Source organism: Platalea leucorodia (genome assembly GCF_965183815.1).
Source record: "Platalea leucorodia genome assembly, chromosome: 9".
NCBI classification, from domain to species: domain Eukaryota; kingdom Metazoa; phylum Chordata; class Aves; order Pelecaniformes; family Threskiornithidae; genus Platalea; species Platalea leucorodia.
This window is the reverse complement of record NC_138831.1, coordinates 11,169,859-11,193,626: the sequence shown is the minus strand read 5'-3', so window position 1 is coordinate 11,193,626 and position 23,768 is coordinate 11,169,859. Positions and strand designations below refer to the sequence as shown.

General features: G+C 40.8%; 1 protein-coding gene across 1 annotated transcript; it reads left to right on the top strand.

Moving 5' to 3' along the window:
* Positions 1-618: 618 nt before the first annotated feature.
* On the top strand, positions 619-21,804 carry EIF4E3 (eukaryotic translation initiation factor 4E family member 3; the record flags this gene model as incomplete). Its single annotated transcript, XM_082321838.1, has 7 exons — positions 619-755; positions 9,241-9,313; positions 11,825-11,919; positions 13,921-13,981; positions 16,970-17,036; positions 19,720-19,875; positions 20,400-21,804. 7 exons carry the CDS (start codon positions 619-621, stop codon positions 20,444-20,446), a joined length of 636 nt encoding a protein of 211 aa, XP_082177964.1. The 3' UTR covers positions 20,447-21,804.
* Between the last annotated feature and the right edge of the window lie 1,964 nt (positions 21,805-23,768).

The window sequence follows — 23,768 nt, the reverse complement described above, 5'->3', positions numbered from 1 at the left end:
TTTTAGAGAGATTTAGTCTTCTGGTCAGCATTGCCAAGCCAAACTGAGCCCGAAGGTTATTGCCTTCAGAAAGGCAGCCCCAGAGCCCCATCAGCTCTGCGGTGCCACCCGCCTACGTGCAGAGAAGGGGCCGCCAGCAGCCTGCTCGGTGCAGGACGGTGGCTTCGGGGACCCCGGACGCCCCATGCCCTGGGTGCCTGTGCAGGCCTAGGGCCGCAGAGCAGTGCTTCCCCTCCGCTGTGCCCCGCAGGAGGGGCAGGGACCTGGACCGGGGCGAGCCCGTGGGATGGGCCCGGAGCCGGGCCCCTTTCTGGGGCCACACGTGCCCTCAGGTGGGCCCTGGCCATGTCCCTCGCTGTCGCCAGCGGTGTGGCTCCCTCCTCCCCTCACCTGTCTGTCCTCCCGTCTGTCCGCCCCGCCACCCCCTTGGCCCAGTGCCTCCCCCTTGGCCCTGCGTCTCTCTCCCTTCCCCCGCCTGCGGATGTCTCCTCGTCCCCTTGCCCGAGTCCCGCTCATCCCCCTCCAGCGTCCCTCCCCTTGCCCGGCTCCCTCTTCCCCGGCCCTTGTCGCCTCCCCGCCTGCCGGCCCGCCCCTCGCCCCCCCGCCCGGGCCAGGGAGATGGCGCTCAGCCCCCCCGAGCGCCGCGGCGGCGAGCGGGAGGCGGCGGGCGGCCGGGGCCGGCGGCGGCGGGGCGGGCAGGCGGCCGAGCCGGCGGGGCTACCGCTCCACTCGCCCTGGACCTTCTGGCTGGACAAGTGAGTGGGGGCGGGGGGGGGGGGGGCAACCCCACTGCGGGACGCACCGGCCCGGGCGGGGTGCGGCGGGGAGCTTAAAGAGAGGGGGGGAAAACCCCCCAAACCCGTCGGTGGAAAGCATCTCTGCTCTCTGTCAGTTTTGCTCGTCGGACAGATCGGACATCGGGGAATTAATCGTGTGCTGCGTGCGGGGAAGGTGGACACCATGGGCAGGCACAGCCCCTTGATGTCTCTTCCCATCGCGGGGGCGGGGGGGGAGGCGTTTTCTGGCAGTCAGTTCGTGAAATCGGTTTCGGGAACGCTTTCGGTTTTGTAGTTCCAGGGACGCCCACGGGTTCAGGCAGCGTCGGGGGTGTTTGTAACTCTAAATTTAGACAGGAGCCTTGCCAGCCCCGGGAATGGAAGGCGAAAGGTTACGCTGTGCTGCGGCGGAGTTTGCGCATCGCTGGGCTGTCCCTGCTGCCCCGACCCGGGCCGTGGCGAACGGTGTAACTCTTAAATAGTCAGGCTTGGCTCCTGGGGCTGATCGGCTCTTAAAATCTGAAGCGATCTCTTTTGAAGGGTTAGCTAAAATTTATTAATCAACTGCAATGTTCATCTAGTCATCCTACATTTCACGTGCTTCAAGTTTTAGTCCTAATGGTCACGGAAAGCTGCTGCAAAGGGAGCTCGCCTCCGTGATGCGGCGGGAAAAAGTACCCAAGTCAAAACTGAAATAGAGAGTTTAAAACCAGAAGTTGGCATTGTTTTTCTAGTGTGTATTCTGGCATCTTGTTTTTAATCTTCTACACCTCCCTTTTCTCAATTTGCTGTTGTAGTTCTCCTCCCCCCCCACTCCAGAAGGAAAGCTCCCTCCTTCATTAGCCTTTCTGCTACTGAACATACCATTGGTAAAACTCTCCTCTTTTTATTTTATTTTTTTGTTTTGTAACTTTTCAACTCATGACAGAGAAATAGCAAGAAACTGTTGAAAACACACAAATATTCGCCAGTCCTGCAGATCAAATCTTATAAATAACCCCACAAATTATTTCTGGTTCATGCTGTTGAACTCGTGACATAGTTATGGTCGGGTTCGGGATCGGAGTTTTGTCTTCTGTTTGTTTTTAAAAAGCACCATTTGGACTGCTGTTTAAGCAAGCTACTGTCCAGATCTGTTTGTTTACACAAGCCATGTGGAGATAAGCATATCTATCTTTTATAATCAACGTTGGAAGTTAAAATCCATTTCAAGTTCCTGAGTTGCATCATGATTTTTTTTTTTTCCCTTAAGTCTTGGTTCCACTGTAATTTAGTCTCTAAAAATTCGGTTGTTCTATAGATTCTTTTTTTCTTCTTTCTGATCACATACAAGTGCATTTAATTAGGTACTATTGTTGTTCCTTAACTTGTAAACCCAAAAGTGTGTGTATAAGGGAAAAAAAAAAAGTGGGACTATATATACACAAAACTGTGTGTTTTGTTTACCAGAAGCAGCGATAGAATAATGGCAGAGAACAAGAATGACAGCAAACAAGGCATGCTTTATAAATTTAAAAACCATTTAAGGCATTAAAAAGCACAGAAGAGATGCAACCATGAACTTAATTTACTGCGGGGTGTGGAGGTTCACGTCTCTCTACAGAGTGCCACAGAAGCGGCTGTGACATTGATTGGTACACCCACGCAGATTTGATGGAGGGATCATTGCTTAGGCTTGGATAGCATGGACTTTCCATAGAAGATAACTGTGGGCACTTTTTTTAACTTACTTCAGTAAGACATAGCGTGGCACAGTGTTGTTTCCTCATGAGATGGTATTGATTTTTGACTCCTACTACCTTTTACCCTGTGCTTGGACTGAAAAGCAGGAAGCAGTGAAGCTTAAGGATAAATAGATGTTGAGATGGATATGTAGTTATCTTTTTCTATTAAATTACCATGGGAGAGATCCATGACATATGTTCTAACGTCTCCAAAATGTATCTTTTCATTAAGTCACACTTAAATATCCCTCAGCTAAGCAGTACTTTCTGCAGCAGCTAGTGATATGCTACCAGGGGATTCCCTTGGGGTTCATGACCTTGCTTTTATCATAGTGTCACTCAATACATCTCCTGCTTTAGAAGTAAACGCCTGTGGTTTATTTACATCAGCACTTCTTTCTGTGAATGCCTTGGCACAGGCTTGACATCTGGAGGCTGGGATCCTGTGACCAGGTTCTGGGTCATTGCCATTATCTCACATGTGTCACGGGGCATCAGCATTTCCCGTAAGTGCTAAGCCTTTCTTGGTATGTGTGTCTGAAATAGTAACCATCTGATATCGCTCTCTTGTATCTTACCCCGTATATGCTTTAGGAAAGTGAGCATGATGGAAGCATTTGGGAGAATATTGTTCACCAGTTTGACAAATAAGATCCCATCTATGATGTTCAAATGCTTGCCGGTCAGCAGTTTCAGAGAAGCTGTTGGGTGTTTTTCTCTTAAGAGAAACAAGATTTGCTTTTTAACTGTTAAAACGTTTTAAGGTCATGTGCTGAACGTTTTGAAACCAGGGGCTTAGATCTGCTGTTTTATTTGTCCATTCTGCAGGTTTCCAGGTTCATACCTACATGTCTCATTTGTGGTGCTTTTGCACGCAGTGACGTTACGGCACGTGGGGAGCTTCAGCAAGTCTTGCAGATGCCTTTGGTGCCACCTTGGGAAGCTGATCCATGCTGGTGGCTCCTCACGCTTGTGCTTACCTCAGTGAGGCTCCGTATCGGCGCAGGGTCCTGCTTATAATGGCCTCTGGCTTTGAAATGAAAGGGTGCCTTTCTAGTTTTTGCTACACTGTGTAGTTTTTCATTTTTTTACAACCAAGTGTCACTATGCATCACTGAATATAACGAATTAAAAACAAGGATTACAAATCTGGTCACTATATTCATGTTGTGTAGCTCATTCAACACGGGGATGGCACAAAAGGAGAAGCTGAGTGAAATGACCATCAAAGGCTGGGATGACCTGGGTAATAACCCATGTTAGGCACTCGAAACCATCCCTTAATGGCATTTGGGGTTGTGGATCTGGGTGTGATCTTTGTGTAAATACAAAGCTGTAAAGCTGATTATGCTTTTTGATGTACATGTGGACATGATGCAAATGTCCTACTTTGTAAACCTTGCAAATCATGACTGTCATTTATCCTGGGTATTGTATGCCATCTTATGTTTAATGCTACACCAAGTAAGCCTTTCCCTACCAAAAGAACAGAGAGAACATACTAGTACTAGTAGTAGTCTGATTTTTCAGCCTCACAATGAGAAGCCTGACGTTTTGTCAGTGGTAACAGTTTTTGGTCCAGTGTGTGCGTGCACACGTAATAATGAAGATGTTGCACGTCCTCGCAAAAAGACCTCTTTTGAAGATGTAACTGCATTTGAGCTGCCAGCATTGCTGACAGACCGCTTTCAGTTAACAGCGAGGAAAATACCAGTGCCCTTCTATACAAATCAGTGCTGTCAGAAATTGAGGACAGATCACACAAAAGCCTAGTACAGAAGTCTCATTTCTAGATAAACCTCGTCAAAGATGCCCTCGCTTCCATGGAAGTCTGAGTGTGCAGCAGTGCGGATCGCGTTGCAGGATCACGGCCTGCCTGCCTTGTCTTCTTGCCTAACTTCTAAGTGCTTTTTAGGTAATTTTATTTCCATTGCAAGAATAGTTTAAGGCTTCTGTTTGTTTCTGAGAGGAAGAATATGCTTATAAACATTGTCAAATGTAATGCAATGTTACTAGTCTGCTCCAGGAAAGTGAAAATATCCTTGCATAAACATATTACCCTTATGTGCTGATTTTTCTCTCTGCGTGTTATACTGATGAGTTCTATACAAATAAAGTTCAGTAGAGAAATTCTGATAACTGAACCATTTTCATAATAATTGTGAATCTTCATAACTGAACACATCAGATATTTGAAATGCAACTTAATAATTTCCTTTCTTCCCTATAGCAAAATCTTATTTATCTAGGATCATCTGTTTCATCTATTAAAGCTTATGAGTAGGTGGCTTACAATGAAAAATGACGGTTAATATTGTAAGAACGTTCAACCCAGTAAATGCATTTTGACAGGCTTTGATGGCTTGAAATCAGTCTTTGTATTCAGAATGGATTACCAGATTTATTTAGTTGCCATAGCATGTTTTTGAGTTTATGCTTTGTAAGTAAATATTTTGCTTATTTATACCAAAAGCAGTTGTGGCTAAGTACCTACAGGAATATTTTCAAAAGTGCTTGGCAGGTTTTAAAGCTCCCGCTAAAGCCGTGATTAGATTCCCGCTGGGAAACAAAGGCCAGTGTGAGCACATATGAAAAAACTTCCACACTTAATTCTTTGCAGGGAAACAGAAGAGCTACAGTTCAGCGTCAGACATTAACATAAGCACAACCACCTGGAGGCTTAGTCATGGATAAAACAATGGAATTTATCTTTGTATCCTTTGTTCTTTATTCGTGCTGCAATAATGAAGGAGTAGTGAAGGAAGCTGGCGTTAGGATTCAGTTTGCGTGGGTTATTCCTGCTTCCACGTTCCACTTCTAACGGATGCCTCTGCGGTTTCCTGTGAGGTCTGGTGCGGTGGGTCTGGCCTGATTAGGCAACTCGATTATTCCTGGTGTTGCGCTAAAATTTCTCCCATAAACATTCTGAAGATGCAGAAAAGTGGCATCAGAGGACGCAATACAGGCAGACCAGCAGAACTGTTGAATATTTTATGTGCAGATTCTCCATGGGGAACCCAGATTTGCAGTGGTAGGTGGTGTGGCAACAGGCTGACTATGTCCATCCCCAGAAGAGCGGGTGGCGCCTGGCCGGTGCTGTGACCCAGCTGGCAGGACCTGTCCCCTCCTGTTAGTGTGCTCGTAGGCGTTTGCAGGGCCTGTTGAGTTACTTGGAAAGGAGTGGTTCACTATGGCAATAATTGACAGTTCAGTATGGCATATCGGATTAATTTTATTGTTGATGGCGGTAAAATTATCCAAAAGGGAGGAATCCTGCAATGGCTTCATTTTGAAGGTCAGTATTTGTTTTGTAGTTGCATGTGTATTGAGGTTTTTCAGCAAAGTACACAACCATCTTACTACTCCTAGCTTACAGTATGTTTGTTGGAAGTTACAGAAATAGGAATTTCTAGAGGTTTCTTCATTTGGAACTCATCTGCCATTTCTGCTAACTTAATCTAAACTTATTTTGTGTATTCAGTTAAAAAATTAAAATCACAGTTTCATGGGTTTCAAGGCACTCAGTTGTCATTTGTGCTGATCTGCTGAGTTTATGGATGGCTATCGTGGAATCACTGTCGTTCAAATTTGTCAGCAGTCTGTAATTTTTCAGGAAATTCTGAGATTTTTGCTTCTGTCTATCTGGCTGTGATTAAAATACTGTCTCTGCCTTATACACATCCATTAAACCAAATTTGTGCAGGTGTAATTTCTGCGGCAAATGATCCTGAACTTTTAAATTGATGCATGTCATCATTTTCTCACTTGCAGTCCCTTCAATAATTTTTTTTTTTTTTTTAATAAAAGAGTTGGGGGTTCATGCTCATACCTATAAATCAATGCCACTTTCCAGAGCTGGATGAAAGGCTGAAATAATGCTGTGTAATCTTGTGGGCATGGAGCATTTGCCAGGCAGGTTACTAGAAATAAATGATTACTCACCTTAACTTTTAGAACAGATAATTTGTTGGTCAGTTGGTGTTTTCTGCCAGCTGGTCACATAGTTTCTCTGGAAAATGTTATTTGCAACTATCAGGGTCATAAAATGGTTCATTTTGGAGTAGAATATTCAGTCTGACTGTCTTAGCTGCTCTTTGAAATGGCATTGAATTTGCTAAATGGCTGCCATGATTATCTAGATAACCTTTGAAAGCTATCGTTAGAGAATAGATTTTAATCTTTTATTTGAATAGACCTTACTTTCACAGTATCTGCGTGGCAGCATCGGTGTGAGTATAGAGCCGGTGTGAGTATAGAGCCTGAGGATACTATGCATTGTACCACAAAGTTAACCCTGTATGTATTGGTGACTGCTAAGGTAGCAAACAGGCAGAAGTAGTCCCCAAGAGAAGTAATTTCTTGGACAGTGGTGTGAGACACCAACAGGCAAAGTTTTCTCAGGTTTTGCTTGTTTGTGTTCTATAATATAAGACACAAAGCTTAGTAGAGAGGTGCTATTTCTGTCAGCAACAAGCTAAAACTGGTAGTTTGTAGCAAATCCTCTACTCCCTACTGACAACCACAGTTAAATCACCTGTGAAGTTTTCTGTCTGGTTTACCTTACTACTTTTATTTTTTGGTGCATTCAAAAGTTATCTAACTGTTTCTGTCAAATACTGTGAATTTCTCTTTTTGTTCTTTAATGCTGAGTGTAGAGTGCATGCCCCCCCAAAAAAACCCCCCAAAACCTCAAAACCCCCACCACCTTACTATGATAATTCCTTTTGAGCACATTGATGAAAGTTTTGTTTGTTGTTGTTTTCAAGTTATCAGTTTTCCCATGGGAGCTTTCATAGTTCATGAGCCACAGGACTGGAACCTGCGCCATAAAGATTTCTTCAGTTTTTTGTTTGTTTGTTTTTATAACCTCTAGTTAAAGTGATTTTTTTAAATTTGGCCATGTAACGCTGTTTTCTCATCAGTTCCACCGTTGAGTATAGAGCCCTTGAGTTGAGTTCCACTGTTGAGTATAGTACTCTTATGTCTAGTGATTAACAGGCAAATAGTAAAGTAGATGTTAGTTGGTGTGTTCTATACTGAAAAAGTTGGGAGGGGTTTCTCTGCTGGTTTTGTATGTATTTTTAAAGTAACTTATTTTGATAGGAGCCTTCAAAAAAACGTTGGAGCTATTATTAAAGTTTTGCAGATGTGATGCTATTTCAGTAGTTTTGCATATTAAATTTTTTCCTTTACATGAATATCTAGCTTTTGTCTCATAGCCTGAATTATATCTGTAACAAGTGAGAGTTACTTTGGCGTTTTCCTGGACATACTCCATGATCAGATGTATCAGGGCAAACAGCCACCGTGATGGGAGGGTTACTGAGATCTGGTTGGCCCTTACCCTTTCTTCAGCAGGTACCTGCGCAACAACTGTTTTTTCTTCTGCTTCCTTAAATCTGCTCTGTTGCTTCTGTTTCCAGATTTAGTCATTTTACACATTTTTATTTCCTTTTCTGAGATGCAATGGGAGGTTGCTTTGGTTTTGATCTTCATTTTTCTTTAGAAATATTTCAGCTTCTCGGGGGGAGGGAAATGTTTCCAGTTCTAACAAATTGAATGTGCCATAGTAATTTTATCCTCATTCCCCTCAAACTGTGCCTGTGGGGGCGTGTGCTGGGAATTGTAAGACGGGTGCTATGACGTGCTACTAGCGTGGCAACAGGAGCCGGGGATGTCTGGGGATGTGGATGCACCATCCCATGTCACATGTGCTGGAGAGTCGTGATGAAGGTTATAAATAGAGTCATTTAGGTTGGAAAAGACCTTTAAGATGATGGGGTGCAGTCGGTGCTATGCGTGCCTAAAGGGAGCAGCTCTGGATGGGAACTGGGAATAGGCAGTATGAGGGTGAGCTAGAGAAGCTAAACTGTGCCTGGTGTACATCAGTGCAACCCTGAGGGCTGGCAGTGAAACCAACCCAAGGACCTCTTGGCTTTATGGGAGTAGACATGGCTTGAAGAAATCAATACCGGTGGTGGAAGAGCTGCCTGAAGTCTTGGGGGTTTCCTGCATGCGTTGGATTATATGGCTCACCGCACCAGAAGAGAGAGCCGTCCTCTGGGACTTGGTCTTTTCATCAGCCCACGTGCGTGTCCCGTCCGCTCGGGGGTCCTGAGGAGCTTGTCGCAGGTGTGACCAAGTCCTGCGAGCGCGGTGCTGTTGCGGGGTGAGGGAAGGCCCGCCGGCGGCTGTGCGCCTCTGCCACCTCGTGGGCTGTGCTCCGGCCGCCGGCGGCTGCCGAGGCAATAATCATAATTCAGTACATACACGCTGTGCCTGACTTTTCTTTTTAAAAGCATGAAATACCGAGAGTATCTTAAAACGCTCAAAGTGGGCTCTGGGTTATATTAAATGCAATTAAAAAGAAGTCCGGGATAAGAGCTTGCGGTCCCTTACTGACAGCCCTTCACGTTGGAACTGCAGAACTTCTTTTGATGCCTGACAGCAGAAGGGTGTGGGGTGGCCATTAGAAGGAACACTGTTGTTCTTGGTTTAAAACTCCTAATTCACCTATTTAATCAAAATATTTTACAAAATATTTTAATTTCTTCAAAAGTATAAAAGCATTTGAATTTCTGTTTTTAAATGATTCATGATAATTGGAATTGGAGTTTATTAAGAAACTTGACGTGTGAATATCTTAACTTCAGACTCATATGATTCACTTTCCCCATCCATCTCCCTTCTACCTCCTTGAAAAAGTAAATATTTTTATTAATCTCTACTTTGTTTTCAAGGTCACTTCCTGGGACGACAGCAGCTGAATGTGCATCAAATTTGAAGAAGATTTATACAGTACAAACAGTACAGGTAAGGTGTATAGCTTTCCTATAGGAGTTGCCAAACATTATTAATGTAACTTCACACCTTGGGTTTCATTTTTCCTCATAGAGATGAGTCACGGTTGCAGCTTTGCTTACCTGTGGTATGAAATGTGAGTCTTACTGGTTGTCTGTGATATTACTTTGTCATTGTTTGAATTTCATTTGGCTTTCCAAACCAGGAAAGGAGGAAGCATATTGGATTGATCAGGCAAGCCCCCTCTTAAACTTTCCAGAGTTTCCACTTGTACCTCCATTGGATTGCTTTTTCTCCATTTTTTTTTTTAATACAGAAAATCATTACACAAAGACTAAAAGTTACAGCTTGTGGGTTTTTTTTCTTCTTTCTCTCCTTGAGCATGAATTTAAAAAAAAAAATTCTAGCAAACTGACTTGAATTAAAGTACTTTTAAATCATGCAATACTCTCAGCAATGAGAAATTCCGCATGTCTCTGTATCGTCTGCCAGTGCCAAGCAGTGGGCATCTCTTGCAAGTAAAATTGCATTTCTGTTTTAATACCACAGTCAGCGTGAAGCATAGTGAATTGGTATTTGTCTCACCTTAATGCTAAGCTGACTGTAGTTCACAAAATCTCTGAAATTCTAAGGTAATGCCAAAACCTTCTCTTTGAAGGAGCCCAGCAGTAGTAATCTACTGAAGTTGTAAATAAGGCTTTCTCATTAACGTCTGCACAACTTGTTACATTGCACGAGACGTGTCTTCCCAGCTAATTGGTGTAAGAATCAAACTGGCTTTTGGAGTTCTCTGGAGATGAGGTTATCAGTGGAGGTACTTTGGCATAAAGGATGGAAGTGTCCTGCAGACCCCTGGGAGAGGTTCCCTCTCACCTCTCCATGTCAGCAGAATGTCCCCAGTGGTCACGCAATGAAGTGGCACTCTGAAGTTCAAGTTGACAACAGAACTGGGTTTGTTTCAAAACTGGCTGCAATGGTTCCTGTTGAAAAAAGGACAGTTTACGACCACAGACTGGTGTACACAGTATCTGGTGTTATCTGTTTTCCCACTCTGAATCTAGCCTTCATTATTTAAATGATTAGGTCTTACTGGCTGAAAAACTTGAGCTCTTATGCTCATCAGGTTGGGGTTTAAAATACAAAAAACTCCTTCAGATCCTCTGAGAAGACTCATGATCTGGATGAGGTTATGAGAAGCTAGCAGCGTGGCCCATAGTGTGTCTTACTGTGCTATCACATACATAATATGATCTTCCTTGGGGAAGCAAAACCAAATCTTCATTAACTTCATCACTGTCCTTCACGGTCAGTAGCTAATCAATGAGGAATGCCAATCTGCGCCGCCTGAAGGATGTTTGAAAACCAAAACCTTCCAAACTAAGTTCCTGGTTCAGGACACAAGAGCTCTCAAATATTTCCACAGCCGTCTGCCGGCATAGCTCTGCTCCTTCTACTTCTGTCGGTAGCTGTAGGGTTTGGGCACACAATCAGGTAGGAGTAAGATGAAAGCTGAAACAGGTATTTCGTACCAATTTTTTATATTTTTAATAGTCTTCCATCTCTTCTCGTGACTGGGTAATGGTAATGGCTGGTAGGCAGAACGGCCAACGGCCACAAAGTTTTATCACATAATGTTGCAATCTTTGTTTTTAAAGATGTGCTAATGATTAAGTATTAGATAATACTTAATGAGTTGTACTAATGCTTAATATTGCATCACTGCATGTTGATGCAACATAAGTCTTTAAAAATCCTTTCTTATTCCCAGCTGTTGGATAAAGAAGAAGGGGGATTGGGATCTTTTCAATGATCCCTCCCTGTTGGTCACTACTGCTTGTGGGTGCCTTTTATCCACCCCAAACATTCATGACAGCTTCTGCTTATACCAGCAGAAATGCTGGGAAGTAATCTGGTGGTTCCTGGTACCTTGGATCTTCTAATTTCTCCCCCATTCCTGTATTAATATGTGCATCTCGAGTTCTTTGCATCTGGTTGAAACTTTTCACTGTGATCTAGACAAAGTAGTTGGGTTGCTAGTTAGGCATTTAGTTCAACAGACTTATTATTTGTGGTGGTTTTGTAACTCAAGATAATCATAATGAAGTTTTAGACTAGTCTTAAGTGAAACAAGGTGGATATTTGATATAAGTGTGTATTTTTAATATGCTAAGAAAGTTTTATGTACTGGTTTGTTCTGATACACTTAGTGTAACTCTGATTTTGATGGTTTTTTTTTTTTTTTTTCCTCTATATTCCTAAGGACTTTGATTCTAAAGTAATCCACAGTTTAACTGCTTCCCTTCTTTCTACCTCCACCTTATGCAGAATTGGCATCTAAAAAAAAAAAAAAGGTAGAAGTGAAATTGCGACAAGTTCTTTTCAGAGCATTTTATTATTATGTAGCAGGTGCCAGTTCTTCAGGAGCAGGATATGTAATTGCTTTAGAGAAAATGAACAAGGAAGTAAATCTGCATGAAACTTACTCTTTTGTGTTAATGCAACTAATATTTTTTTCTTTTTAAGGATTTCTGGAGTGTCTACAACAACATTCCTCCTGTGACAAATTTGCCTCTGAGATGTAGTTACCATTTAATGCGGGGAGAAAGGCGGCCACTTTGGTACGTACGTTATCATTAGACGTTTCTGGGAATGGGCAGTGAAAGAGCCTGAAGTGGTGAAAGGAGGCAGGCGTGGGACAGGAGTGGCTCGTTTCTGTTGCCTGCAAATACCTGAACTTAAGAGACCTACGAAAGAAATATCCTAAGGATCTTGTTAAGCTTGAAAGTGGCTTGTACTAAAGAGTCTTTATTAAAAACACAGCCTGTAATTTAATTGTCCACCTCTGAACATAAATGTAAGAAAGAAATTACATTATGAAATAGAAATTAAGAAATGAAAATATGCTTCTGAATTGTGATTCAAGAATACGCAGAATATGTTACTTCTATTTGAATTATTTTTAACTTGCAAATTTTTTTCTTTTCACTGAAGTTAGTGTAATAATGATGCAAATGACTGAGGGTCCTTAACTGTTCTTTGCCTGTGCAAAAGCATATAAATGCACATACACCTTGGATTAAAACTAACTTAAGGCATTAGGAAGTGATTCATTGCAGCAAATTCCTACTTGATTGTAGGATAGTAATGGAATGAAGTATAAATCACTGAGGTTTCCCTTTCAGAAATTGAGTTTTGCATAACTTCTTCTGGTGCAGTTCCTTAATTAGGTAGCCTAAGCACTTTCTGAAGAGTTTTGATCTTTCGGGGATCGTTTGCATAGATAGTGATTGGATTAGAGTTCTTTAACTTGATCGTAGAATGTCTAACTGGGCGGTGATTTACTACAGCAGGTTTCTGTCCTAATCTACTGAAGAAGTAAATAATTTGCTCAAGTGAAATGCATCTGAAGGTCTACGTTATTGTTCTAGAAATACTGTGACTGGGCAGGATAGCTAAACTGGATTTGAAAGAAATATTGGTGTCTGTATAAAACTGGGTCATTGTGTGCAGGTCTTGATATCTTTGTAAGGATGAGTGAGAACATTTTGGGTTTTGTTTTTTCTATTTTTAGTTTTGATTTGGCAAGAGACTATTAAAGGTGTGAAATGCAAAGGTCTTTTCTGAAAATACTACGTTGGTTTTAAGACTGTCGAAGTAAATGTAGATGCTGTATTTTAGGAAAGGGATTGCAAGAGGTTGATCTCATCAGTAGCCCGCTAACTTTTTGGTAATTACCACCAAGAAGCTTTTTCTCAGATTGCAGTTACAGTATACTGCCTAATTGCAGCATTGGTTTTCTAGGAAGAAAAACAAATTCGGAAGTAAGAATTGAGGACTCTGTGGTTTTGATGATGTCCTTCCAAAGTTTTCCCCCTCCTTTCGCCAGTGTTTGTCTGGATTGGTCAATTCGCCTTGACCCTGGGGAGTCTCTCTAGGTCTCATACTGGGATTAGATATTCCAAGGATTAATTTTAGGTTATTCTTTAAACTTTGCTATTACGGAGTTTTAACAGGAAACTAGAACTCTAATTTAAAATCTTATAAAAATAATTGTGGCAGACTAAACCTGAAGCTCACAGGTTTTTAGGTTGTACCTTTGTCATTATGAGGCAGTTTAATGGTTATGTCTGACCTGACCCTGGGCAGCTTCAGACTTTCTTTTAATAAGGGCAATTAATTTCTATCTGTCTCAAAACTGAAATGGAGTGCTCTCATGTTCTTTTGTTAAACTGGATAAACTTGAGAGTAATAAGCTACTTCTGTGAAAATATGCCAGAGTTTCTCCAAAATAAAAGGTTACCATAGTAAAACATAAAATTGCTTTGTGGCTTGTTCCCATATAGTGTGCAGCCACTTCAAAGATGGTTTGTAGCCAGGGAAAATGTTAAGTATTTTCCAAAACACAAAATGTAGGGAAGGGATTAGGTGTTGAGAGATACACTTCATATGAACAATGAAAAAATTATCTCTGATGTCAGAAGTCATAGCTTGAGTCATGCTACTTGGAGTTAGTAATTGCCTTTCAAGTGAGATTTTTCTGGGAAAATTAAACCCCAAACATAGGTTTATCTAGATGTGGATTTGAATGTTTATTTTATTGATCTATTTCCCGTAACCAGGGAAGAAGAAAGCAATGCCAAAGGAGGTATATGGAAAATGAAGGTCCCTAAAGAAAGTACGGTATGTTATATTGACTTACTTAGACATTGTTCAGTAAGGGGGTTTCTTTAAACTCCATCTAATAAAGCTGTTGTAAAGCTTTTTAGTTCTGACATCACCCAACACAACCACCAAACACTATTTTAATGATAACCTTTTATTTTAAGACAATGAGCAAAAGTTTCTTTTCGGGTAATTCCATCTCTCTTGCTTTTGATAACACTTGCCGATGTATTATCAAGGAAATGAAGGCTACAGTGTTATACTCCATTTCCATTTGGAAACAGTATTTTGTAATAACCTGTGTTCTCAAGACTGTTTGCTTACAGGCATGCAAAGAAAAATATAGAAATCTTTTCGTGATAATATTATGTGCTAAATCGTAGCCAGAACCTCAGTAATGCTCTTCAAAAGTCCACACACACAGTCCAGTACAACTTGCAGAGTTTCACTGAAATGCTCTTAAACTCTCTGTCAAACTCAGTAGGACTGTTTCTGCTTGGCACTGCTTGTTTGCACCTACGTATGGCTGTGAGTAGTGCTGTCACTTTCTGTGGCCCAACGCGGACCAAGGCGTTGGTTCCACCGATAGCTAATCCCATCTCATGGCTTGCTCCCACTGGAAGGGGGAAGATCTTGCTCATTCTCTCCTGATCCCTCTTGCGCTGGCTCTGGTGCTCATCGGACTGTTTTGTGAGCCAGCTTAATGCACTCTGATGTCACAAAAAGTCTCCTATTTATTTTATTTTTAATTTGAGTGTATGGCCGGGAGAGTTTTTTCATGGGTGTAGCAGGTAAAGGAGAAGAGGCAGGTAGAATCATCCCCTTTGGCAACAGTGAGTTGTCAGATCACCTTGTGTGCATCATGTGAAATTGTAGTGCTGCTCAGTTTTTTTTCCCCTCTTTTTTTGAATTTAAAAATGTGAAAGATAAAATCTGTTCAGGCATGCCGTTGTTCTAGCCCTGCTGAAATGATTGGGTTTCTCTTTGTGCCCCTAATCAAACGCATGTGAGTAACTTCTCCCATGAACTGTCACAGCGAGATTTGTGTTTATGTGTGTAAGTGTGTTCTGGATCAGGCCTTTAAACATGAGAAGTGAAGTGTCAGAAAAATGTGATAGCCTTGCAGAAGGTATTAAAAGCTGAAAGATGGTACTTGAAATTTCAGCCAAAAGTTAAATGATTTTTGCCTGTGGGCTTTTTTTCCCTGTATGTGAATTGCAGCTTTCCTCCCCTGCAGTCCCAAAGGATCAGAAAAGACTGAAATTTTCTTTTTCCTCTCATAATCCAAGGTGTGAAGATTGTCAGAAGTGACAAGTGGTTTGGGAAGCCGCATTACTGGGTGGTGAATTCAGGGACTTCAGAGGCCTTGTTTTTCAGAGGCTGAATGACAGCCCCTGTTTGAAATGAAGGCACTTTTTGATCTCTCAAACTACCTACCACACGTCCCAGGTCACTTCTGAAAGGTTTAACTGAAGGTGAACTTCAGTCAGCTTTTAGGGCCCCTGTAAAGAGCATAAAAAAATACCTTTATGCCTGTTTCTCATTTTTTGGCTTCATTCTTCAAATCGTCACATGTGCACACAGCATCTCCTTGGCTGAGATGAACCATCATGTACAGACCTAACTTAAAAAGATGATACACCATAGCGGTGCTCAGTGAGGCTGTGCAGGCAGGGAAACGTAGTTTTTTCTAAAGATACTGGTCTTTCAATGGCATGAAAAACTGACTGACAAAATACTGACACTTATATGTTGTTGCTTGTGTACCGTGACAATTCTGTATGCCAATTTTTAATACAAAAACTAATACTTTTTAAATCCTCATAAGCCTGATCCTGCAACAGCTTACTACTGGATGAAGTGCTTCCTACCCTTGAGACCATTAGGACAACTCTCAGTAGTGAGCACTGCGCCTGGTAACGAGTGTGCGCGGTCAGTCCCATCATCAATACATGAGCTCTTCCACTGGCAGGCAAAAGGCAGCAAGGTCCTTCCCGTACCGCAGCTTTATAGCATGCATTGGATTAGATGATAACGAGGCACAGAAATCCTTTGTATTCTAAAAGATGGCTTCGGAGTAGTCAGGAATGCCATTAAAGCAGTTTATTAGTTTGTTGTCTTTGTGGCTGCTTGCTTTTTGTTTTAACCTGGTGCATTTGATTTGCTGGGGTTTTTAATAGTACTAAAACTCAAGCTAACTTTATGTAGCAGAAAAGACATTCCTTAAAAATAGTATATGAAAAAGTCATTATGGTCATATAAACAAATGCACGTTTATGTGTTCTTTTAAAAATAAATAAATAAAAATATTCTGTCCCTGTAAACCCACACCTTGGAGCATTACATTAGTCCAGATGCATTTGAAGTTTTGTATGGGCTTTGGCTTAGGTGATAGCAAGTGTCAAAAGCAAGTAACAGTGTCTAACAGCCAAAAGAAAAGTGGCAGATAGCTTTTCCCCCTGCTTTAATTCTCTAGTGAGCATTTGAATTTGTTGAAAGATGGACTTATTTCATAGTCAAGACAAATCAGAGATGATGTTTAAATATAAATCAATTTAATTTACTGGTAGGGTTTTCAGGTACTTAAAGTGGTTAGTAATTCTTTTCTGTAGAAACAAATGATCACAAGTGGAGCCTTATAGTCTTTTATCATGGGAAATTCTTGGGAGAAATCTACTTTCAGGCTTTACATTAACTAGTGCATTCAGGATGAGTTGTGGACACAGATATAGCAAAGGTAAACTTATTGCTAAATATTTAAAATATTTATTAGAACAATTCTGTGTAACAGTATGTATTTTCAGGGTCTAAATTCTTGCTCCAACTGGACTGAGGAAATTAATTATATAACATAGCATGTACTTACAATAAATACTGTTTTTGTCTAGATGACCTCAGAAGGAGAATGCACTCAAAACTGAGCTAGCAAACCTAACTTTTAAATTAAAAAATAATAATGTAAATGTAACTTTTTTTCTTTTCTTTCCCCTCCCCTCTCCTCCTTAGGCTGCAGTTTGGAAGGAGCTACTGTTAGCAACTATTGGAGAGCAGTTTACAGATTGTTGTGCAGCAGGTAACTTAAAAATGATTGGTGCTAGCATGACAAATGGAGTTTGAATGCAGAACATGGAAACGCTGCTAAAAATGGGGTATGGGGCTGGAAATCATATTCATACCTGTTGTCATTAAGAAGAGGATAAGGTATTCTGACTGTCTTAGCACAAGACTCAAGCTCAACAGCTTGCATCCCTGGGAAGCCAGCAGGTTTTCTACTTATTAAATATCTATCTGTTAGCCAGTATTTAAATGATTAATATTCATTCTCCAATGACAGGATTCAGGAACCCCAAATGACACTTCCATACAGATTGTCTGTACTATCACTGTTGGAAGCAACTAAACTAGAGGCCCCCATTAGCCCTCATGGTCCCTTTGGTTAGGAGTTGTCAGGGGAAGCACTAGTGCAGACCTGAAGCAGAGGGAAGCTGCGTGGTTTGCCTGTGGGTGACGTTAAAAGCCTGTAGCAGGGCCATAACACAAACCTGGCTCTCCTGAATCCCCCGTTAGCACTCTACCCACAAGCAATATTTTCATTATTGCTTAAAAATACTGCTGAGGTCAAAGTAATCTTTAGTTAATTGAACTTACATAAATATTCTTAAAATACTTCGCTGGTTTACTGGAAAACAGGCATTAATCATCCAGAAGCTCACGTGTGATTTTGGTCAGAGGTAATAATTTAACAAAGTTGCTTTCAGAATAAATATCTTCTCTAGGCTTGCAAGGTTGCACGTTTCATTTGGAAATGGACTCCGGGCAGGGACTGTGAAAGCTAGCTGGCTTAAGATAGATCATCAAGTGCTGCTTCTTAGTTGTGAAAAGCAAGTACAAGTCTGTGACCATTTAATTCATTAAGGTTTGGTTACAGAGCTGTTTCTTGCTTCTGGGTGAAGCGAATGATGAACTTACTGATCCATTGGCCTAGAGGGAAGGTGTTCTGGGAGCTGGTTACTAAAATAACCTTTCAGTTCAAATGACACTTCTCCATCATTTCTTGTGACCATATTTACTTCTCTCCTAAGCGTGAATATCTGATTAAACTGGCTGTTGCAGTGACAGTGAATATCCCATTAGAAGTGTTTCTTCATGGCTCTGTCATTCCAGAGAAAAGAATTGGGTTTCTCAGGTTCACAGAGCAGTTCAGCAAAAACCTTTCAAACAGTTTCTCTTACACCTAGCTAATATGGTAGAGCAGGCGTATTGCAGTAGGCTGCTGCTGGTATATTCACCTCGGTGGCTTTGTTTTTTCTACAAAAATTTCGTTGAATGAGTTCCCCAAATAGTGTATTTCTCTCATTGCCTTTCCAGCTTTCAGAATTGGAAGATACAGAATACAAGCCTCAAATCCTTGAGCTGCGAGAGACATTTCTAATAGTTGCTTTTCAAAATCCTTAATATGCATAATTGAGTTGGTGTCAAGAAGGGAGTGTTCTTGCCCTTTGGAATCATAGAATCGTTTAGGTTGGAAAAGACCTTTAAGATCAAGTCCAACCATTAACCCAGCACTGCCAAGTCCACCAGTAAACCATGTCCCTAAGCACCGCATCTACCCATCTTTTAAATACCTCCAGGGATGGGGGCTCAACCACTTCCCTGGGCAGCCTGTGCCAGGGCCTGACCACCCTTTCAGTGAAGAAGTTTTTCCTAATATCCAATCTAAACCTGCCCTGGTGCAGCTTGAGGCTATTTCCTCTTGTCCTACCGCTTGTTACTAGGGAGAAGAGACTGACCCCCACCTCGCTCCAACCTCCTTTCAGGCAGTTGTAGAGAGCGATAAGGTCTCCCCTCAGCCTCCTTTTCTCGAGGCTAAACAACCCCAGCTCCCTCAGCCGCTCCTTGTAAGACTTGAGAAATCAGACTTTATACTGATAGGGTTCGCTTTAAGCAAATACATGACATTCTGCTGCCTACAGAGGTAGTTTTTCCCCTTGGCCATGTGCTCTTGACGCTACCTTTGCATTATCGTTACTGACCCCTTCCTTAGGATGCACAGTGCAGCTGCGCCATGGAGGTCATTGCTGGAGGCAGCCACCGCTCCCAGCTGCAGCATGGCCTTAGGCTGAGCTCTCCATGAAGCTGCATCCTCAGAATTTCACACCAAAAAGGGCTTCTTCAGTGAAGCACTGAGTTACCAACACTGGCAGCGGCAGCAGCAGCCTGATAGTGGCTTTATTCTTTTTATGCCCCCCCACCCCCGTTGCTGTCTTGACAAAATGTAAAGGAAAAAGAGAGCAAGGTCTGGAAAAGCTGGTGTCTGATCTCCTCCAGGTACTGTTCCTGGGATTTTAGTTGTTTCACACCCCCACCCCCACACCCCCCCCCATTTTTGCTTATAGACATTACTGTAGGTAAGTTGCCTTCAGTAGTTTATATTGCTAACCTTACTGAAGGGAGTCTTGCGATTCCCTTCTAATCAAGTATAAGAGTGCTAATAGCAAAGATGAATAATCCTATGGCACTTCATTAAAACCACTATGAAGCAGTATTTCCAATAGCTTCTATAAATACAGTGTTTGGTTTTTTTCTGGTAACTATTTTGTCTGGTTTGAACATTGGTATTCTCCTCTCTGGAGATTGCTCTTTTTCATTTCTTCAGTTTGTTCAGCTTTTGGGCACTGTTTCATAATACATAAGTATCAAATTAGACATGTCTCACTTTCAAAGTATTCCTTAATGATACTTCCTCTTCTGTGCAGATGATGAAGTAATAGGGGTTAGCGTCAGCGTTCGTGACCGTGAAGATGTTGTGCAAGTCTGGAACGTGAACGCCTCTTTAGCAAGTGAAGCAAAAGTTTTAGAAAAGATACATAAACTTCTGCCACACACATCTTTTAAAGCAGTCTTTTATAAATGTAAGTATTTTGTACTGTTAATTTCCACCTTCGTTAGAGAAACAAGGTGCTGGTAGGGTATTTCCATGGGAATATCCTGCCTGATTCATCGTTAACCATTTAGAAATGTAGCATCTCTCATTGCATTAAAATATGTCCCTTCAATGTAAAAGTTAGATATCATTCAAAATTAAAGATATTTTTAGTTTAATTGTAGAATATATTTGGTTTCATATTTAATATGCCTGATTTGTAAAATGAATGAGACAAATCTCTTGATAACTCTCAAGACTACGTGCTGTTTAATTTAAGTATTCATTTAGAGGAACCATTTGCAATCAGGATTTTTAAGGGATCTCTTATTTTAGGCTCTATATAAACGTATTATCAGAACAGCGTATTCCCAAAGATCACTCTTTGGCATATTGTGTCTTCCTTGACTGCTTTATACGTTGTTGTCTTCTCTTTTTTAATCTTTTCAACTCCTTGACAGAGTTTACATGTTCTTTTATTTTATTTTTTTTTTTCCCTTCTCTCTTCCTTAGCACACAGAGAGCATCATGCTTTTGAAGGCCGACGTGGAAAACATTAAGAGCAGTCTGTGCCAAGCTCAGTCATTGTAATTTGGTGTTTTGAGGTGGTCTGGACAAGGAGAAGGATGGTGCAAGCCCTGCAGAAGCACTACATGCAGTGGCCCTTTTGAGTTTCTAACATTTCAAACTGGGAAAATGAGGAAAACCAGGTGCCTTGACTGCTAAATGCGCAATTCATTACTTTTGGTTTGGTTGGGTTTTTTTAATTTTTCATTGTTTCTTTAAAAAGATATTTTGGGCACTTGTTTTTTTTTCAATCAGATTATACTTGTTCCTGTTTCATTAAGATAGCAGGCTTTCATTTCTTCCGTACTGTACTTAGTTAAATGCAAACATGCACAGAGATGGTATGCTGCTTTTTCTAGATGTGCTATACGTAGAGGAATACTGGCTTGGTGAAATGCGTTTTCAATTTTCATTTTAAAACATTCCTATCTTGTTAAGATCTACTCACTGGTTTTGTCCCGAGAGAAAGAAATTGCACAGCATTTATTCTAACATTCAATGTAATCTGGTCTTGCACGGACAACGGCACAAATACTGTAGAAGTAAATAGTAACGTGTTCACTAAACGAGTGACTAAAGAGAACACATTTATATTGGGTCTAACCTTCTGTGGGATGATGTTAACGAGTTTTTAATTGTAGTGATTTCAGAAGAGCCCCTGTTCAGATTAGAACAAGAGATCTTTCAGTAGGAAACCCTGCAGACTCCACACCTCTCTTATTTAAGAGGGGATGGGGTTTTTCTTGTTTTTATATAATAGGCTTTCTTATGATATTTTTCTGTACATTCATGATAGTGTCATGAATCATTTCTAATGCATTAGACTAACTGGATCCACCCCTCAACGCTTCTGTGAGTTCTTTAGGCCCATGCCTGCGCCCACAAAGGTCAGTATCGGAACTGGTGTTGGCTTCAGTGCAAAGGAACAGATCCCATCGCATGTAGTTTCAAGCCATCGTGACTTCCTAAGTGACCTTTTAAAAAAAAAAAAAAAAGTACAGAAAAGAAATGGATTTTGTGTTGCAGCATGAATATGAATACAAAACGTGTTAATCTTTAATTATTTCTCTATATTAATTATTTGAGGTGTTGGTTTGTTTTAATATACTACCAAAGATTGCTGTAGTTCCTTGTATAAGAAGAAGCTGCAAGGTAGAGATGAACATACACTCCACTGAGCGTTACTTCATTGTTAAGAGGTTTTTGTTTGGCAACTGTTCAAGTTGCACTGATTTCCACATCTTTAGTGTATTAAGAGGCAGCCATTAAAAACAAATAAATTTAAAAATAAGAATCGCACATTTGAGATTGTTTTTTACAACTTCATCTGTATTTATGAATTAAAACTGTGCAGTTAATGAGCATTATGAATTAAACAAATTTGCTAAAATCCAGATGTCTTGCTTCTGTAATTGGTTTGAGATTAAATGTTACCAGACCTGATTTTTTTAAACCTGTCTGTTGTTCAGTGAAACTTATTCTCTTAGAAGCTATCTATGTTTTGTTCACAGATTAAAAATATTTTTAAATGGATTTTTTTGTTATTAAATCAGAACAGAGGCCTGAAGTTTATTAGTAGTATCTCTTGTATGTATTCAGTTAATACTTGAGGTATTTTTGAGTTGCAGTTAGATTGAGGTTTCAACATGAAAAGCATAGAGACTATTACCAGTTTAATTATATGATGTTTTTCAATTCACGCTGCAGTGACAATATATGAAATACCCCAGCTAGCTTTGCTTAGATTCGTTTTTACCACTGTGACCTTCCAAGAGACATCTAATGCTGCAAGGATTACTTTTTATAAAAGTACTCCCTTTGGATTACCTCTAAATTACCTCTAAATTGTCTGAGATCTGGTTGGTTTTTTTGTTTTTTAAAAAAAAAAAATAAATAATTTTATATTTAACTACAAACAGTGTTGAAACTCAGGGTAGTTTCTCTTGTAGGTACGTCATTGCCCATCGACTCCTATGCAGAGATACCTAACCTCCTTGAGAAATAAGGGAATGTAGGAAGGTGCTTTCCCTGCAAGGTGAAATGAACTCATTGCTGTGACCCTCATCTTTATCTGCAATGAGTGGGGTTCCCCTTTGTCCAGGGACCTGGTAGAGGGAGGCCTCAGGACATCAGTTACCCATGAAGTGCTAGCTGATGTTTGCAGGTGTGATGTACACGGTCAGCCTCCAGGCCTGCGTGAGAGTCAAAGAGTCACTTTGGAGAAGTGAGGGGTAGAAAACTTTAAGAAAAATGTTTTCAACAGCTTGAGCAATATTTCTCACTTGAAATAGTTTCCTGTCTTTGGAGGAAATGTGACTGGAATACTAATGGGGAATTAATCACATACCTCGCCCTTCACTTACTTTTACTTTTGGAAACAAGCCAGAGCCTCTTACCTCTCCTCCAGGTTCATTTCATGCACGGATGTTGACTTCAGTAGAGTTGGATCTGCTGGCAGAGGTGGCTGATCTGGTGATGTCACTGGAACTTGCTAATTTAAGATATTACTTTATTCATCCTATTGAAGGAAATTATTTTTATGTAGTTGCCTTGCATGGCATTTTTATATTAAAGACCTCTCTGCTCGAACATGGAATAGAGGTTGAGAAAGTCTATATCCTAGCTGTAGGATAGGATAGCTGCATGTTGACCACTAAAGTCCACGTTATGAACTGTTAGTTTTTCATTGTTCTAAATGCCTAGTATATAAACCTAGAGATTTTTCTGATGGCTTAATTCTGATGATAATTGTTATTACTTAGAATCTGGGTTGATGGATATTTTCTGACTAAAATTCAGCATATTGTATGCCACAATCCAAAATTGGGCTTGAATCAAAATGGGTAATGCAAGTTTACAGGAACATGACAAATTGCATATTGGAATTTTGCAACTGTTAATTTAAAGACTTTGTAGAATTTTTGAACTGTCCTTTCATCCCTACTGATCTCTGTAGCACAGATGTATTTATCCCAAATGATGTTGAACAGTTAATTTTTTTAGTCTTCTAAATATTTATTATTTTCACCTGGAGATCTGCTTTATTGAACTTGATTAAATGAACCCCCCACTACTTCAAAATCATCTACATTGTTTAAATGGATATCAAAGAAGAGCCTACAACTTCCTCTCAATATGAATTTCTGCTGGCATTTCAACATAAAATTAAAACATTTAACTTCTGTGGCGATAGACAACAAAGAAACTTTGTAGAAACAACAAAGATTGCTGCATTAGCTGAATTAAAGAAACCTGCTTCCCTCTTGGGGTGGTAATGAGCCCTGGCTGATACCTGCCCACGCTGGGATAGTGCCC